Below are 19912 nucleotides of genomic sequence, written 5' to 3' on the forward strand. Positions count from 1 at the left end.
ATAAGATTCTTTCCTAACTGTGCTTTTAAGAATTTGAGGTCAGTCAGAAGGGAAAAGAGTGAGAGAGAGAACAATACTGTTAAGATTCTCGGGGATCCAGAGAACTTGTACTTACTTTGATGGTGGCGTCCTGGTGACACAGGAGTTACGGTGTCTGGTCACCAACCAAAAGCCCAGCTGCTTAAACGCACCAGTTACAGCATGGGAGAAAGATATGGCGGTCTGTTTCTGTAAAAACTGGTCATTTGACTGTCCTGCAGAATACTTACGAGTCAGAATAGACTCAGCAGAAGCCAGTATACACTGCTGGTGGAGCTATAAAATGTACAGCCACTATGAAAATGGTGTGATTCCTTAACAACCCATAAAGAGTAATGCCATATGCTCCAGCAACTCCACTCCTAGACATACATCTTAGCGGGGCGGGGGGGGGGGGGGGGGGGGAGATGTGACGCAAATAGACACATGGATAGCCAATGTTCATTGTAGCATTATTCATTCACAATAGCAAAACAAAAAAGGAAACAACTATGAAGTATCCATCATGGATGAATGTATCAAACTGATAAATATATACAATGGAATATTACATGATGACATTTAAGAATGAATAATCTGTGGAACTTTTCATAGTGGGTGAATCCAAAGGACAGTATGCTGGGCAAAATAACATAAGGACAAATATTGAATGAGATTACTATTACAAAAAACCAAGAATAGATTTCACATATCGAAGGAAACATTCTTTGTTGGCTACAAGGGATGGGAGGGGGAAAGAGGAAAATCACTAACTAGATAGTAGGCATGTGTTAATATCAATTAATATAAATGAAGAGAAAGGCAATACGTAATATGAGCAAAGTCAGCACAAATGACCGAGCCAAACGAAGGCACTGAGAAGCACAGACAAATAAAGGGCAATTACAATAACTACTATAACCTACTCAATCCTGTAAAAAATCATAGTAAACAAACAATAGTTTGTGAATGGATGCATAAGAAGGTATGCGTTCTGAATAGGTGTGGAAAGGTGAGACAGGCTGCACGCATGTACATGAGTATGGCTGTGGATTTTCTACATATATTAGTATAAATTACATGTACATTCATACAGATCAGGTACATAGGAGGCACAATGATGGAACCTTCTTAGACATAACCAAACATCTCTGAGGGCTAAGCTAATGGGCCTGAAGGCTAAGCTTGAGGAACCATTTAGATCAACTGGCATATTGTAGTACATAAAGACAATATATTCTACATGCCTGTTTGATAAAAAGCATGTGGTGTTTTCAGCTTGTGAGCAGCCATCTAAGACGCAACTACTGGTCTCTTCCCACTTGAAGCAAAGGAGATTGAACAGAACCTAAGACTGAAGGAAACAATTCATCCAAAGGGCTAATGACCTGCATGAACTATCACTTCTGTTAGCCTGGGACCAGAAGAACCAGCTAGTGCCTGGCTGGCTACTAGTACCAAGTGTTCTGACAAGGGACGAAACAAAGGTCCCTCTTAGAATGGCCAAAAAATGCAGAACTCAAATTCATAAAAGAGACCAAATTTATTGATCTGATAAAGAGACTTGAGGAACCCCCAAATTAAGTCATCCTTCTAATGGAGAGCTGAAGCCCCTCCCAGAGGCCACTTCTGAACCAAATAGACTGGTCTATAAAGTAGACAATTTTGCCTGTGAGAAACGTGCTTCTAGAAGAGACCAAAGGTTCTCCCAGAAACAAAGATGAGAAAACAGAGAGGGGCAGGAAAGCCACAAAAATGGAAATGGAGAGCCAAGAGTAGAAATGGTAAGAGCACATTGTGCAGACTGCAACCAATGTCACGGAACAATTTGGGTATGAATTACTTATAGCTAACTAATTTGCTGTGTAAGCTTAATTGAAAGCAGTGGTAGACAAGTTAGACCAGCTGTCCACAGTTCTTATTTATTTAGTCTTTACTGAGTGCAATAAAAGGCTCACAGCCCTTTCAATGGCTTCAAAGCTGCGTGACTGTAAGGAAGAATTTGGTTTGGAAGAATTTGGCTTGGGAGGAGCTGGTTCAGCCATTTCAAAGCAAAGGTCAATTTACATTCAAACATGGTAGTGCCTTCTACTCAAAGATGGCAGCCAACACGTTGCTGTGGATGTGGGTGACTGCAGAGTCTACCAATAATCCAATCTCACACGTCTGGCTCCTGAAAAGGCCCACTAGGTCTTTGCCAAGTCTCCCATTACAGGGCTTTTACTGTCATCTTTCCAGTTCTAGTTACCATGACAAATCACTCAAAGTGTAAAAATTACAATTAGTTCCTGCTTTGTTTCCTCATTCGGGAAAGAACTAGTTTAAAAGCCTGCGTTAAAGGGCACAATGGTGTTGTCTGTAAATTGAACCTGCTTTCCATTACCACAAACTCAGAAGTGGGAAACACCACTACAAATTCTTATCGTTATGAAACTCAGGTGTCTGGCAAAGGTCTTGCTGAGCTAAAATCAAGGTTGTCAGCAGCACTGAATTCCTTACAAGTGGCTAGGGGGAAATTCATTTCCTGGCCCTTTCTAACTTCTAAGAGGATTCCTGCCTCTCTTCTTCCTTAATCATCAACAAGGGCAGACTGCCTCCTTACATGACATCACTCTGACATCCTCTGCCTCACTTGTCCACTTTTAAGGACCCATGAGATTTAAGCAACCCTGACGGTCGAAACAGTTAAGTATCTGATCACTAACAAACAGGTTGGCGGTTTAGGTACACCAAAAGGAACCTCAAAAGAAATGCTGGCAATCAGCTTCCCAAAGGTCACATTCCTCACAACCATAGGAAGCAGCCAGTCCTCGTCTACAACACAGGAGACTGAAATGAGTTAGAATCTACTTCACAGCGACTGGCGTACTGGTGGTGATTCCTTGGATGGGCCCACTTGGATGGGTCATCAGGCCAGTCGCCCCTCTCGAGAGCAGCTGCTGGGTGTTGGGTGCTGTGGCGCTGGCTCCAACTCATCGTGACCCCATGTACTCGGATGGACGATAACAAGCCTCCCATCGCCATCTCAAGGGCAGCTGATTAGCAATAGTAATTCCCCTTTATTAAACGTGAAGTAACATGTTTATTCACAGGGTGGGGAAATTCTGGAATTAATATGTACACTTTGAGGAGAAGGACGGGGTGAAGACACTATTTTTCATACCACTTATTACATACTACTTCATATAATCAAAAAGTTTCTAAAGCACAACTATAACACATTATTTTTATATAGTACTTCAGCATCTCATATTAACTCTATAAAACTGCAGCAAACTAAAAACAAATAGAAGAGTTCATTATTTTCAGCAGATAAAAGAAACAAAGACACAGAGCAGAATCTGCCCCAACACAAAATGCTACCACCATACAGTAGACCCAGGAGCAGCCTCCAAATCCGAGCCTCACACTGCATTGTTCACAGCAGCAGACCACCAGGGCGCTCCAGTATTCCAACTCCATGAGCAGGCTGTCCTGTGGCTGATAACCACCTCTTCCCAAGGACGCCCTTGTTCATTTTTATCAGCCCACAATTTAAACATCCATTCAACTGGTCTACCACCTAATTTCTATGTACACGGGCACACAACACACCCGTTTTATAAATGAATGATACTTACACTTTAACTTACTACTCATTACAGCATGCGAAAAAAACCCAATGTGTGACAATTCCAAACATTAACAACATAGATCTGGCAGTAATGAACACCAAGGTACAGGCAAGAATCCTGCTGGCTGTAGTGGTTAAGGAGATATATAAATATATATATATATATGTCATACATATGTCACATATACTCAAGTATTAGCTAAGTTTTTCAGCGCATTTTTAATGTTATTTTTGTGGTAAAACCAGGTGCCTCAGCTGATATTAAGGTCGGTTTATACTTGGACATACACGGTACATTAGCTCAGAAGGACAGGGATCTCAGTGGTTTGGCAGTTATGTAATAATATAATTTGACATTTATGTAATAATGAAGTCATTCTCCATTTTGTGATCTGATGTAGTCACCTGCTATTTCTTTACAATGCTTAATTCTCATTTAATGGTCTGGTCTTTGGACCTTAACCAAATTATTATGAGGAGTGGGTATGTATGTATTGAATACTATAATCATTTCTTTTGTCTTAAAAAGACAAACAAACAAGATCTTAACTGGTGGGTTTATTATATTTGCTTGAACAAATTAAGTTTGAACTAGTTAAAATATCACAAACCTCTTTACCTTTCTACAGCAATTATAAAAAAAAGCCAAAAACATCATTTTATACTAGGGAACCTTCAAATTACCACAAAACAAAAGCAAAACATGGCCAAAATCCTATTATAAATTAATTAATTAAAACTCTGAATTGAGCCCAGAAAAATAGAATGAATCCTAGCTGTTTTGTTTAATTAGTTCATTTAGATAGCAATTCTTTTGCCAAAGGGATCGGTTATCAGGCATCAAAGAACAAAAAATCATATCATGTGTGCTCACTTCCCTGATACAATTGCTCAAGACAAATGGGTGCATAAGTAAATGTGGCGAAGAAAGCTGATGGTGCCCGGCTACCAAAGATATAGCGTATGGGTCTTAAAGGTTTGAAGGTAAACAAGCAGCCATCTAGTTCAGAGGCAACAAAGCCCACATGGAAGAAGCACACCAGCCTGTGCAATCACATGTCAGGCATCAAAGAACAAAAAAAATCGTATCACTGTGAATGAGGGGGAGTGAGGAGTGGAGACCCAAAACCCATCTGTAGGCAATTGGATATCTCACAGAAGGGTCGCAGGGAGGAGATGAGACAGTCAGGGTGCAGTGTAGTAATGATGAAACATATAACTTTCCTCCAGTTCCTAAATGGTTCTTCCTCCCTTCCCACTATCATGATCCCAATTCTACCTTACAAAACTGGCTAGACCAGAGGATGTACACTGGTACAGATAGACACTAGAAACACAGGGAATCCAGGGTGGATGATCCCTTCAGGACCAGTAGTGAGAGTGGTGATACCGGGAGAGTGGAAGAAGGGTGGGGTGGAAAGGGGGAACCGATTACAAGGATCTATATATAACCTCCTCCCTGGGGGACGGACAACAGAAAAGTGGGTGAAGGGAGATGTCAGACAGGGCAAGCTATGACAAAATAATAATTTATAAATTATCAAGGGTTCATGAGGGAGGCGGGAGCAGGGAGGGAGGGGAAAAAATGAGGAACTGATGCCAGGGGCTTAAGTTTGAAAGCAAATGCTTTGAGAACGATGAGGGCAATGAATGTACAAACGTGCTTTACACAATTGATGAATGTATGGATTGTGATAAGTGTTGTATGAGCCCCTAATAAAATGATTTTTTTAAATCAAAAGCTAAATGAAACAGGGTCAAATCAATTTAACACTAAATCATTAAGATATGATCTATAAAAAAAATACTATCATTATATGCTTGGCCTAATCTTTCCTAGTAAGTTTATTGACATCTATGTTTTCTTTTGCATTTACATTATATATATATCAATAAATTGATATCATGTAATAGAAAAGTACTTCAATCATATTTTATAATAAAAACAAGCAGCTGCCAATTATTGATCATACTCAGATGTTACACAAATGCAAACACACATTTATTATACTGAGGAGCTTTAATTGCACAGAAACATTTATTTCTTTTAGCACTGAAGCAGTTATTAACCCTATTTAAACAAATAGCTCCATCAAGAACACTCTTCTTTTTTACTCCCCCCACTATAAAATAATGTCACTATGCACAAGTGTGTTTCCTACTATTAAATGATGGATTGTTCTAAGACTTGTAAGAGGCCCCCCAATAAAATGATTAATTTAAAAAATAAATTAAAAAATAATGTCACTGAACTTAAAAATCCGAAGAGTGAGTTTGTTTGGTTTTGTTTCAATGCTCTACTATTTCCATTTAAAGCAGCAGCTTGAATTTTAGATTCTCAACTAAGATATGTAGCAAGGATCCTCATGGTCTCAGAATGTAGGGCAGATGAAAGCCAAAAATTATTAGATAATAAAGAAGAAAAAGCAAATGGCAGAAGATTTATCAAGTAAAATGTCACTTGCTCTATTTAGCTTCTCATCTCACCAAAAAAAAGCTAAGAACTGCTCATTAGCAAAGTAATTAAGAATTTAATCTTTTTATTTCCCTAGTAGTTCCATTGCTGTCATGCTTTCAATGTTGTAAACAAAAATTCTTTGCCTGACTTCCCCACCCACTTTTGAGGCAATAAGTGTGTTTTCCCTAGAAAACTTCAATCTTTGTGTTCTTTGGTGTGTCTTTTCTATCTCAGAACTTGGATTTCCTCTGCTGAGATTTTTTTCCTGTCACATAATTAATTATTGATTTCTTCCATTAGTTGCCACCCTCCCTCAGCCCCACCTCCCGTCCACCCCGGTCTTTATATACTTTTAAAATAAAACTAATTTTCTTGTTTTTTAATTTAAGCTTTTTCTTCATGATTTTCATGACTCAGTATTTTTGCACTTACATTTCTCACATGTGATCTTCCAGGATACTAATATGATCTTATAATTCATCTAATAAATGTTTGCCTTGAGAAAAATATTAGCTTCTTGTGGCTCAATGAAGCCTTTTCCATTTACACTTTAATTTCCCTTGGGAGAAGGAGTCTTTTCTTTCTAATTTTTGTGATGGGTCAGGTGTTTAGCAGTCTGGTTAAGTATTCTGATTTTGCTCGTTCCCCCTCTTTTTTGGTGGTGGGTGGTGGGTTATTTTTCATTTGGTTTTAGGCTAAGAGGTTGGGATATTCTAAACAATGAGCTTCCACAGACATGAGAAGACTGCACTTATATTACCTTTGCGAAATGTTGCTATGGAAGCCAGCAAGCTGTCCCCTTCCCTGTCCATTCATTTATTCAACAAAGAAGTGTCCAAAGGCAACATGTCATGTCCATTCCCCACTGAGAATCATATGATGTAGGAGAAATGAGAGAGTGCATGCAAAGAGTTGGAGTACAATGGGTACTATATAAGGACTCGAATTTATCCTTTTCAAGCCCTACTTTGGAACTTCTACTTAGCTGCCTTCTCAAGATCTCTGGAATCTCTAATCTCTGGAGAAGGTCATCATGCTTAGTAAAATAGAAAAAGATCGACAACGTGGTAGACCGATCCAGTGGCAGCAACACTGGGTTCAAACATAGTTGTGATTTGTGACAATGGCTCAGGACCATGACCAAGCAGTATTCAGTTCTGTAGTCCATAGAGTCACATAGTGGGCTGTCTTTCCACTCCTTGTGATTTTAATCCATTATCTTTAATTGAACTGAAAAAGGTGATCAATATCTATATATGCAAGCATAGTATATTCAGGAAACAAACTAAAATGCTCTTTGTCCTAACCTTGAGAAACTTCTTTTGGTTAATATTGTAACAGTTTAGCAAGGGTTGGTCAACCACCCACTCTCTTTGAACGATCTGACCCAACTCCCCATACCAACTTAATCAGTTAAGAAGGAACTTTGTTGCTGCCTATGCAAAGGATTGCATATATGATAGACATTTGTGGCATGCCTTTTCCTGCTGAAATGGCCTCTGGAATTTGGGGGTTGAAGGAAAATGGGGCAGCTAGCAACAGGGATGGAAGTGGGGAAAGTGATAACTGGATCCAATTCCAGTTGCGTAGTACATTCATGCTGGTCATTACCACCTAACTGCTACATAGAGCATTACTGCTAACTAGCAGTTAAAGTGGGAGTTCCCCAGGGATCCCTTGTTTAGTAGTGTAACTGCCTGTAATACTTAAGTTTATTGTGCCAATAGGAACATGCAGGTGGAGTTTAAACAGGTTACAGCATGATTGGAGGGTGACACATAAATGTTTTCTTTTTTTAAAAATCGTTTTATTGAGGGCTCTTACAGCTTACAACATTCCATACATCAATTGTATCACGCATATTTGTACATATGTTGCCATCACCATTTTCTAAACATTTATTTTCTGTTTGAGCCCTTGGTATCAGCTCCTCTTTTGATGTTTTCTGAGGCCAGCCTCCCGTCTCTCTTTTTTCTCCCTGGTGATAGGAGCAGTGTGAGACAATCCATGGATCCTGTTGCCTTGTCATGCACAGCTAGAGCTTGAGGCGCCATCAGTACCTGCTTCCCCGTGCTGCTGGTGGGCTACTGGTGGACTGGTGGGTCTAGTTAGCTTGTGTGGGCCGACTGCAATAGCTCCCAAGCAACTGGCTGTTGCTGCCCACCCTGCCATCTGCTGCCTGTGGCTGACCCTCCTTGTCTTGCTTGAGGGCAGATTCCTCTGCGTTGACCTTGGATCAGCAGTTCAAGTGAGTTGAAAGACCTTCAGTATATTAATGGTTTTACGAACGTGAGATGAACTGAGCCTGCTACACTCCTTTAAGGACTAATGAGCTGCTATATTCCTTCTAACTCTATAAACCTATCCTGTATTGCTTCTTTAGAGAACCCTGCTTAACACACTGCCTAAAGCGTACATATCAGTTGTCTTCCCAAGAAGCTTGTAAAATAAGAATAGTATTCTCACTTCACAATGGGTCACAGAGGCTAAGTAAGTAGCCCCAGGTAACTGGTGAGGTCAGGATACAAATAGAAGCATGTGCTCAGGAACAATCTGCCCCATTGCTTCCTTTAAACCAGTAGTGATATGTCTGTATTTCTCCTATGTATATGATTGTCTTTAAAATAGACAGTATTTCATCATCTAGACAATCTTATAAAAACTCATTCTGCATACTAACCTCTCAAAAATCATCACACTGAAACAAGAGAGAAAAGAACCAAAGTTCTATTTTCCAATTATCTCAAAGTAGAAAAGTGCCTTATAAAACATTAGTGAAGAGTCTATAACCAGCTGGTATCTGCAAGTGTACTGTGAAGATTCGCTGAATGATATCTTCCCCCTTCTTAACTTCTAGAATACACAAGAACTTGCCTCAAGAAGAAAGCAATCTATAAACAATCTATTGAGAATTTGAGGACAAAAGACTGAGGATCTATCCTATAAAAAATTCAAGTCCTTGATATACTCTGCGATCGCCTTAAAACTAGATAAAATAAGTATTCTCATTATTTTGGGGTATAGGATAGAGTAGAAGAAAAGAGGAGTAGTAATTTTCAAACACATTCAGAGTGAATGAATGATAGAATGAAAAATTCAGCAAGTTTGAATATACAGCATTAAAGCCCAGAAAGGGTAATATTTTAAGAACTGAAAAGAATAGAAATCTCATGACTAATGATGACAAAAGATCACATGGGTATGACCACAAGGTAAAGAAAGAATGATAGTGAAAAAGTTAAAAATCTAGAAGATTAGAAAAGAATGCCTATCAAATTCAATAGTACTTATCAAATGCAAATGAAAGTAACTTAATAAGTTGTGAGCTCAGAGAGGATATTATTTATTCCTTTTAAATGTTCTTTTGAGTTCTGGGAATAAAAAGAAGTCTGAGGGGGCAAGATCAGGGCTACACAGTAGATGGTGTAAAGTTTCTCAAAGAAATTCTTTTTTTTCAACTCAAAGTTGTTTTCCTTTTATTAAGACCCAAGTTACTATTACATAGTTTGGAACTCAAAAAAGGAGCACTTGATAAATAAGGTAAGATTTTTCCAGGTGACAGTTTACAATCAAGTAGCAGTAAGTCCTAGGGAAGCCCATTTGTGAGAGTTTATACTTATCAAGGGCTAGTAGTTCCTCTGGAGTGGATCTCCCAACTCAGTGAAGTCAGTCAGTCTTCACGGATGAAATAGGGGTAGATCTCCTTATGAGGTCCTACTTTGTCCTTAACAACCTCTAGTATGCGAACGGCACCAGGACAATTGTTCAACCGTCTGCATGCTTGAAAGCAGCATCTATGTTTTGGGATTCTGGAATCAGATCATAGCCATCAAGTGTGTTTATCCTTTGATACAACTCCCGGCATTGATATTTAGCTTGAAGTATGTCACCCAGTGAGCATCTAACTCATCTGTCTCATAAGACCCATGGGAGAAGCAGTAAATTGACTAGACAGTGACAGCTGGGCCAGACGCTAAGAGAGAATGCAGACAGCCTCCAGGAACCTGCCCAGCAGCTGCTGTGGCACTCCGTGTTGGAGAGCAGGGCCCGGCACGGCGGCAATGGTGGCACTCTGGCGAAGGCGTGGGAAGCTGGCTGTTGAGTATGCAGACTCACTAAACCTCGTGGTGGACAATACTTGCTCCTCTTGAAACATGAGCAGGTGCATTGGCACAAGGGTAAACTTTTTTCTCAACTCAACTTTTTCTCACTAGTGCCATTTTCAATCATCTGAAAATCCCTTCCTAATAAGCCTCATGATTTTCCTGTGTTCCAGAAATTCTGTCAAGATTATTCATTTGAAATTTAAAAATAAAGTCACCCTAGTCTTCTAAGCTGACCTGTCTTAAATTTAATAGGCACAATTATTCCTTCAAAAGTCAGTTTTTTATTGAACCTTGCTCTGTGAATCATACTGGTAAATCCAAGATTCATCTCTGGTTATGATTCATCTTCTTTCAGCTAGGCAGCTACTCTGTCTCCTGATCTTGGTGGAACTGCTGCCTCCACTGCCAAAGATTTTCATCCGTTCTCCTGGTGTCACAACTAGCTCCTGGATCAAGGCAGTTCAGTATAGAAAGGTCTTGAGATAAAAACCCCACTCCTTATCCTTTCTTAATGAAACAAGATTGCCTACTGCTGCTTCTGAGATGGCTCATTTTATACCGTTCCTCATATATTTTAATTTCATCGTAATGATAACTGATTAACCCTTAAACAAATGTTTCCCAGGAAGATAATAATTACATAAATCAACCAGAAAATAGAGGAACTATTAAAAAATAGATGATACACTCATGAGGAAGACAGTTATTTAAATCTATATATTTAAGGAGGCCTGCTGGCATAGTGGTTATGCATTGGGCTGCTAACCACCTGGTCAGTAGATTAAGACCACCAGGTGCTCGGTGAGAGAAAGATGAGGCTTTCTACTACTGTAAAGACTTCAGTCGCAGAAATCTATATGGGCAGTTCTTCACTAACCTTTAGGGTCCTATTAGTCAGGACTGGTTAGATGTAAGTGACTTTGGTTTTGGAGAGTTTGGGTTGTGCTAACCACAGAGTTGGTGATTCAAATAAATCAGTCACTACAAGGCTATCGTCTGCTCCCAGAATGATGTACAGCCTTGGAACCCTAACAAAGGGCTAACTATGATCCAGAACTGATTTGATGGCTGTGGGTAGATAGTTAGAATGGTTGAAATGTTCAACTTGGTTTGAAGTTTCTTTTTCTCTAAACTATGACATATGTTGACAACATTAAACTTTAAAATCTGTATTCAAATCACTCAACACCTTTCAATACTAGTAAAGTGGCTTGTGCTCATTTTCAACGACATAAAATGTGTTTGCTTTAGAACTAATGATTGTACTTGGGTCAAAAGAAAGTATCCCAAAGATGTCATTTAATTTAATAAGAACATATATTTTATAATGCTTCTCCACTGAAGCTAGGATGAAAAATGTACAAGGTCTTAAGGAAATTGTAGATTCACACCAGTTGTCATCAGACTTCCGTTTTGGAGAGTTAACATTAAGAATCTTGTTCTTAATCCACTTCAGATTACCATTGCCTCATATTTCCCTTCGGATGAAAAAGAACTGCTTCCAAAAGTAAAGCAATAAACCTTCTTAATCAATTCTGAGGGAACACTATTTCCATCACAAGTGAGGCCAAAAATGAAACCTTTATTAAAATTAAATGCCTGTCAGGTGATATTTGATATCATCAAACATTACTTACCAATGCATACGTCGATTTTTCCTTTGATAGCAGCCTCATGCAATGGGGTATAGTTCCAGTTATCCCTGGCATTTGGATCTGCTCCTTGACACAGTAGCAGACTGACAACCTCAGCATGGCCAAAAGAGCAGGCATTATGAAGGGGGATGAGGCCTCCATCATCGCGAGCGTGGACATTAGCACCCATCTGAAGTAAGTGTTCTACAACATCCTTCCTTCCAAACCCTAAAAAAGAAAGGAGGAAATGTCTTATATATTTAATCACTTAAAAGATAAAAGCAACATTTGACTTCTTTTAACAAATAAGAACAACACAAGTACTGCCTATATACTACAGCAAGAAAAATTAAGTTTTTATAGGGTGGGGAGGCCCTACCCAAACTGATTTTCTCAACTCACAAAACAGAGAACTTCGAAAGCTCTTCCTTTCATCTTTGGACAGTTTATTCAAAATAACAAAGTTTAAAATCTTTAAAACCTAATCTGTGCTGGGAAGTTATGGCAGAAATACAAGAATGAGATATGCACTCCAGGCACTCATTTTACCCTCAAGCTTCCCAAGACAAAATTAGCTATGTAAAATACATCTCAATATACTGAGAAAAAGATTATTCAAGTACTGCTGACAGATAAATTCAAGATGAATCAAAACAGTAAACATTACATTGGGACACCAAAAACGAAATATTAGACACCCAAGAGGAATGGTGAGAGTTTGGTTTCAAGGGATTCTGAAAAGAATCGAAAATGATGCCAAACTACTCTAAGAAAGGGTGGCCTGTGAAACAAGGAGTTAAAGGAGAAACAATTGATGCTTGGAATTACTGAGGTTGAAGAAACTGTATAACTGTAGAAGAGAAGCAACAAGCCCACATGGAAGAAGAATACCAGCCTGGTGTGATCAAGAGGTGTCCACAGAATCAGGTAACAGGCACCAGAAGACCCAAAACAAAACCACATATTGCTGAGAATGAGGGGTGTCGGAGCAGGGACCCAAAACCGATCTGTAGACAACAGGACATCCCCTCACAGAAGGGTCACAGGAAGGGGTGAGTCAACCAGGGCACATTATAGCACCGATGAAACACACAATATTCCTCTGGTTCTTTGAGGCTTCCTGACCCCCCAGTATCATGATCCTGGTCCTGCCTTTCAGTTCTGGCTAGACCAGAGCATGTACAGTGGTACAGGTAAGAGTTCATAACACATGGAATCCAGGTCAGATAAACCCCTCAGGAACAGAAATGGGAGTAGCGATATCAGGAGGGTAGGGGGAAGGTGGAGGGAGGAAGGGAACTGATCACAATGATCAATACATAATCTCCCCTCATGCACCCCCAGGGGGCTGAACAACAGAAATGTGGTTCAAGGGAGACAGCAGTAGTGTAGAACATGAAAATAATCATAATTTATAATTTATCAAAGGGTCATGAGGGCAGGGAGGGGAAGGAGGGATAAAAGAGGAGTTAATCCCAAGTGCTCAAAGAGAAAGTAAATGTTTAGAAAATGATGGATGGCAGTATACGTACAAATATGCTTGATATAATTGATGTATAAAATGTTGTTGAGTTGTAAGAGCCAATAAAATTATTTAAAAACAAACAAACAAGCAGGCCAAAATATAAGCATTTAGAAATAAGAGAATCAGAACATTGGCAAACAAACAAACATCAATTTTCAAACAAAAAAAAAAGACAGGGAAAAAATCTAAAGCAGTTTTAAGAACTAGGCAAACACTTAGGTAAAAAATACCCCCAAAAAAACACAGCTCTCTAACACTCAAGGGATAAGTTTCAAAACAGGTGTTCAGGAGAATGAGGCAAAGAAGTCTAATCTGGAGAGGGGAGATTCAGCAAGATGAATGGAGTGTCTAAAAATGGTCATTGATAAGTGAAGTAGTTAGTATTAGTTCACTGATGAACATGCAAGCTACACTGTAAAGAAACTGCACGTTAGCCTTTTTGTCACTAGCTCTCTCATTACCACCATGCAATTACTTACTAGGAAGTACTGTTAGAAACTGGCTACAACTAAGAGGCGGCAAGAGTCAGAGATCCTCCTCCAGCTGGTGCATCTGTACACTATGCATGTGAGGACCCACTGGGAAAGAGGTTTTGGGTTGGTTGTTTGAGACCACCAGCTCCTCGCTGAGACAAAGATGAGGCTTTCTACTCCCATGAAGTGTTCCCCTCAGAAACCCCAGGGGCAATTCTACCCTGTCCTAGAGTGTTGCTATGAGTCAGCATCAACTTGATGGCAGTGAGGTTGAGATTTTTTTTTAAGGGAAACATTTCAAATTATGTTATGAAAGTTTATGCATTCCAGGAAAGCAGACTCTTAGAAACTGTCACTGAAATAATGGACATGTTTCCAATAATAGGTACCACAAGATCATTTTCATATTTCCATTGGAAAAACTCTTCGATTAGCTGAATATTTGGGGTGTTTTCTTTTTGTTTTAAATACCTGCAGAACTTTATAGTTAGTTAACTACCCCAAAACCCACTCCTAGAGTCAACTCCGACTCCTAGGTTCCAGGCGCTGTAAACCGTGACTGCAGCAGACAGCCTCCTCGCTCTCCTGTCGAGGAGCTGTGGAGTTTGGCCTGTGGACCTTGCAACCAAAAAAGGTCAGCAGCAGCAGTCCCACGCGTACCGACAGCTCCAGAGAGTTCCTTCATAATTACTTGGTTCTATTTAATTCTCCGACTTCAGTTCCTTCTTCCTTCTACCATCTCAACCCTATTGTTTCACTAGACCGTGTGTACTCTACTTACCCAGGAAGATTCTCTTGCTCCCTATGTGAGCACAAGTTCACACCTCCTCACAGTCAGTGTGCGAACAATGTTTGAGAACTACTTTCCTTTCTACTTTAACAATGAAGCAAAGTTCAATCAAGGTACTTTTAAAATTCATCACGTGGCATTCTTAAAAAATTCATTATAATAACCATAAAATAGAAGAGTTTATTAAAGACAATAATGAGCTAGATGCTTCATAATACATCTACATATTTCAATATGAAAGTATGATACAGGCATTTGGGAGCATTTAAAAAAACCAAGGAAAGAATTACAAAAATGAAATAGCCCATGATATTATTAGAGAGGACTTAGTTTTCTTTTTTTAAATCTAGCTGGGACGTTTATGTACACATTACAATAATAAAAATGATGTTTCAGATCCTGATTTGCCTCTTTAGAAACTAATAAAATTATCATTTCTGGCCCATTTATACAGATTTTCATAAAATTGAGTTTTTACCTTTTTTTTAATCAAAGCTTTCATCTAAACACAAAGTAAAGAAAAAAATGGTTCAGTACTAATGAGAATGTGGTGTAATGAAAACTGTTTGCGTATTAACAATGAGTATAAATTTGTACCACATTTTAGTGGGAAAAAATGCAGCAGTTAACATCTATAAACTTAAACAAATATATCCTGATTCAATAATGTCACTTTTCAAACTTTATCATTAAAAAGTATTAGGATATGGAAAAAGGTTTACATCAGGAATGCTTACAGTAGCATTCATTTATACTAGAACATCCATTGTTTATAACAGAGGTCCAACCATAGGGATTCTATGAGATAATTTATGGTATATTTACAAAATATATTACCATCTTGTATTAAAAAGGATATTATAGGTATATTTACAGCATAAAAAGGTGTTCTCAAGCTTTCCAAATAAGAATGAAATAATAATACAAAAGAAAATACAGGGGAAAATGTAGTCTTACTTAAAATACAGTAGGAAAAAAAGACTAAGTCTCCAAGTAGTGATATTATGAAATATTGTTCCTGTTTCCTTATCATACATATCCATGTATGAGGTGCAAGGTAATAGCCAAAATCAAGAAGGAGGTCCATTCTGATGATACCTCGAAAGACTCTTTTATGAGTAATTCTGAGGGCACCTCTTCTAATTTGGTTTTGAATTATTGAAATAGATTAGGGGCTTTATTATCCATAAAACTTATTATTCCTCTATTTACTATAATTAAGAAAATTATATATAAGTTTTACTTAAGACACTCTACCTGATTTACAAGTCTTCATAATTGTCTATTCACTATCTTAGCATTGTTAAATGCGATACACTCTTATTTCTCATATGTGAAGATAATTATCTCTAAAGGTTATATACAAGGATTTATATATCTATCATCAGAATGATTCCGAGAGGTGATTTGCCTAAAGTTAAGAGCTAAAGTGAACTTGAAAGGTAGCTTCTCACTAAACTGCCTCTCATGGAAATATTTCATACTGAAGGAATTACTGCCACGTTCCACACACTCAATTTCCAGTAGCCTAGTCCATCAAGTTAAACCCACCTTTAAAAACCGTGGAGTCACATTTTTTAAAAGAAATAATGCTGCTATTTATATATAAATAGTATAGTATTGGGAAGTAAAAAGGGAAAATCAATGTACCTTCTCTTTTTGATATAGCATATATTGCCAAAAATGAAGACAACATGATTTTTACCAACATACCATGTGTGTTGCAGAGAGAGTATACTGTTAAGTGTTGCAAGAAAGGTCTAATTTAACTGTTACAGAAAAATTGTGCTCAAAAGTACATCATATAGTTTTATTGACGATAAAAATAACACAGCAACAATAGAGAAGTATAACATAAGTTGGACATGCATTAGCTCGTGATGAAATAAATATGTATGAAATAAATACATGAATTTATAAATATTCTTTATTAAGAAATTCTTTCCATCTGTACTGATGTTCGTGAACTGTGCTTCCAAATTACATCTCAAATCTGTCTACCCACCCCAGTTTCAAGTCCAATAATCTCTTTTCTAAATAACCTTCTAAATCAGCGGTTCTCAACCTGTGGGTCACGACTCCTTTGGGAGTTGAACGACCCTTTCACAGGGGTCGCCTAAGACCATCAGAAAACACACATTTCCTATGGTCTTAGGAACCGAGATAGTGTTCCTCTATCCTGCGCAGGCGTCCTCAAACTATGGCCCATAGGTCACATGCGGCCCGCCGAGTGTTTTTTTTTTTTTTTACTTCAAAATAAGATATGTGCAGTGTGCATAGGAATTTCTTCATAGTTTTTTGTTTTGTTTTTTTAACTATAGTCTTCCAACGGGTCTGAGGGACAGTGAACTGGCCCCCGTTTAAAAAGTTTGAGGACCCCTGATCCAGCGGGTCCGCCCACATGCAAATGATACGTCCACATTACGAGTACCCGGTGTGATGATATCATTGCACCAACCCTATTACATACACCCATACAAAGATGTATGTGACAAGGTTGGCACCATAACGTACTTATGCGGACCAGTCACACGTGTCGAGAGCAGCTACTGTGTAGAGCAGCTACTGTGTTGAAAGCAGCTACTGTTAAAAGCAGCTAATATGTTGAAAGCAGCAGTATTGGAGGTAAAATGACACTTAATTATAATTATTGGGTAAATATAAAATCATGTACTGCAAAATCATCAAATATTGCAAAAAAATCTATACCATGGGAACTTAATCGCGATGCTGATGGGTCTTTTCATATTCCGCTGTGGCTGATGTGAACACTGCCCCTTATGATAGTAATAAGTATGAGGGGGAAAAAAGGCGGAGAACGGTAAATCATAGGAAACTTTAATGAACTTTATTGACTGAACTATGCCATGTATTATCTTTTGTATTATAGCTAATGTTATATATTATTTTTATTAGCAAACCATCCCATGACAATGGATCATGTAGAGGAAAATGTTAAGAAAACATAGTAAGGATTTTTCACAAAATGGCTTTACCTCAATAATTACAGCAGGAATTGAGAAACCGCAACATGTTATTAGTTGTGAAGTTCTATCAGCCGAATCTATGAAGCCAAATAAACTAAAATGCCATTTTGACAGTGTATTAGTATGGGTACTTTAGAGAAACAAATCCATAGAAACTCATGTGTAAGAGAGAGTTTTATGTAAGGGTTAAGTGAGCATCAAGAAAACATCCCAACCCAGTGCTGCCCAAGCCCGCAAGTCCAACATTAACCCATATGACCGACACCAATCCACAAAGTCCTCCTCCATCTCACAAAACAGACATAATGATGCTGACTGCAGGAGGAAAGCCGAGTCAGTGAATATGGAAGCATCTCAGTGCTGGCAGGGGTCTCCACATGGCTGCTCCAGCACCCAGGGCTGCCATTGGGGTAGGTCCATGTGGCTTCTCCTTGGGGATGTCTTGCAGGAAGTCAGCCTTGCAAGCTGAAACTGAGAACTGCTAAGGCAGCTGCACCCTGGTGCGACCATCACAAAGCAAGAGACCTGAGAACTAGAAAGGCAAGGCTCACGGAGTCATTTATCCCTCTGCCCTTCAATTAAACCCACAAGTGATTATCAGCCAGGTTGGCACAGCAAACTAACTCAAACAGCAAGCTTCTGAGTTTTGCCAGCAAGGATACCAACTATTTGAGAGGCAAAGCTGATGGACTCAAAGCCAGACTTGACACTGGTGGCAAGGACCACAAACAAAACATAGCAGCTGTTGAAGCTTCCTATCTGGTGGCGCTCAGAATCTCCAGAGCTCTGAAACCTCACACCATTGCTGAGGATTTACTGTTGCCAGGAGCCAAAGACATTGTTCAAGTTAGGATCGGAGACAATTTCGGATAAAATTGAGTGCAATTTCCTTATCTAACAACACTGTCCGCAGAAGAATAGATGACATGTTTGCTGATATTCTTATCAGGTAATCCAGGTGATTAAATCTGCTCCACCTCCCATATTTAGCATCCAGCTTGATGAATCTACAGACTTTGCAAACTGTTCAGTTACTGGTTTACGTGAGGTATATTAATTATGGCGACTTTAAAGATGAGTTTCTTTTTTGCAAACCTCTTAAAACAACAACTACATGTGTATTTGACAGTTGGTTCATTTCTGAAAGAGCGTAAGATTTCAGGAAAAGGTTTGTGGTGTTTGCACAGATGGTGCTCCAGCTATGCTAGGATGTCGACCTGGATATCAAAGTTTGGTACTTAATGAGTGACCAAAAGTCATTGGAACTCACTGTATGACTCATCGGCAAATATTAGCAATGAAGATGCTGCCACAAGAGTTACAAGAAATACTGAAAAGCATCATAAGTTCTGTCAATGTTGTAAAGGCGAGTACTTTAAACAGTCGACGGTTTTCGCAACTGTGCAATGAGCTGCCGAACAATGCTCTGCCATTTCACACTGAAGTGAGAAGGTCATCAAGAGAAAAGTTTTAAAACATGTTTTTGAGCTTCATGATGAACTCGAGACATTTTTTAAACAGGAAGCAAGACCTAAGTTCAAAACACTTTTCAGCGATAAAAGTGGACAGAAAATAGCTTACTTGGTTGACATATTTGCCTTCTTGAATGAGTTAAATTTATCACTGCAAGGACCAAATGCAACAGGCCTCGATTTGTCTGAAAAGAGCCAATCAATCCAAACGAAACTTCAACTTTGGGCAAAAAAATTGGATGAAAATAAAATTTCCATCTGCTTTCTTTGAGGAACATGACATTGAACCAGACAAAAGGATTACAATGATAATTTCTGTGAAAGAACACTTGCACATGCTTGCAGACAAAATTTCATCGTACTTTCCAAATCTACCTGACTCGCCATTTGCACTTGCCAGAAGCCCATTCCAGTCAATGTTGAAGATGTTCCTGAGACAGCACAAGAGCTCATTGAACTTATTAACAGTGGTCCAGCCAGAACTGATTTCTTTACAATGCGAGTTACAAAATTCTGGATCAAGTGTTTGCAGTCGTATCCTTTTCTGTCTGAGACTCTGTTGTGCCTTCTTCTTCCATTTCCAACAACATATCTTTGTGAAACAGGGTTTTCCAGCTTGTTGGTTTATCAAGTCTAACTACAGAAGTAGACTTATTGTGGAAGATGATCTTCGTTGTGCTGTTGCAAAGACTGTCGGGAGAATTTCTGATCTGGTGAGAAACTATCTCAACCTTTGCACTGAGGTTGGCTTTTTACACATACTGTTGCAAAATGTAGCAATGTAGTTTACTGTTATTATAATAAGACTGTTACCCATGCTACATGACAAAATTTCA

At 38.8% G+C, this 19912-nt stretch overlaps 1 protein-coding gene across 2 annotated transcripts in view; it reads right to left on the reverse strand.

The window, feature by feature from the left end:
- Positions 1-19912, reverse strand: part of TNKS (tankyrase) — a 206762-nt gene that overhangs the window by 161697 nt on the left and 25153 nt on the right. For both annotated transcript variants that reach the window (XM_075556739.1, XM_075556737.1), the window contains exon 2: positions 11833-12057. In XM_075556739.1, the coding sequence (XP_075412854.1) occupies positions 11833-12057 (225 nt within the window). The remainder of the gene's footprint in view (positions 1-11832; positions 12058-19912) is intronic.

This window comes from Tenrec ecaudatus, chromosome 8 (assembly GCF_050624435.1).
Source record: "Tenrec ecaudatus isolate mTenEca1 chromosome 8, mTenEca1.hap1, whole genome shotgun sequence".
Taxonomy (NCBI): domain Eukaryota; kingdom Metazoa; phylum Chordata; class Mammalia; order Afrosoricida; family Tenrecidae; genus Tenrec; species Tenrec ecaudatus.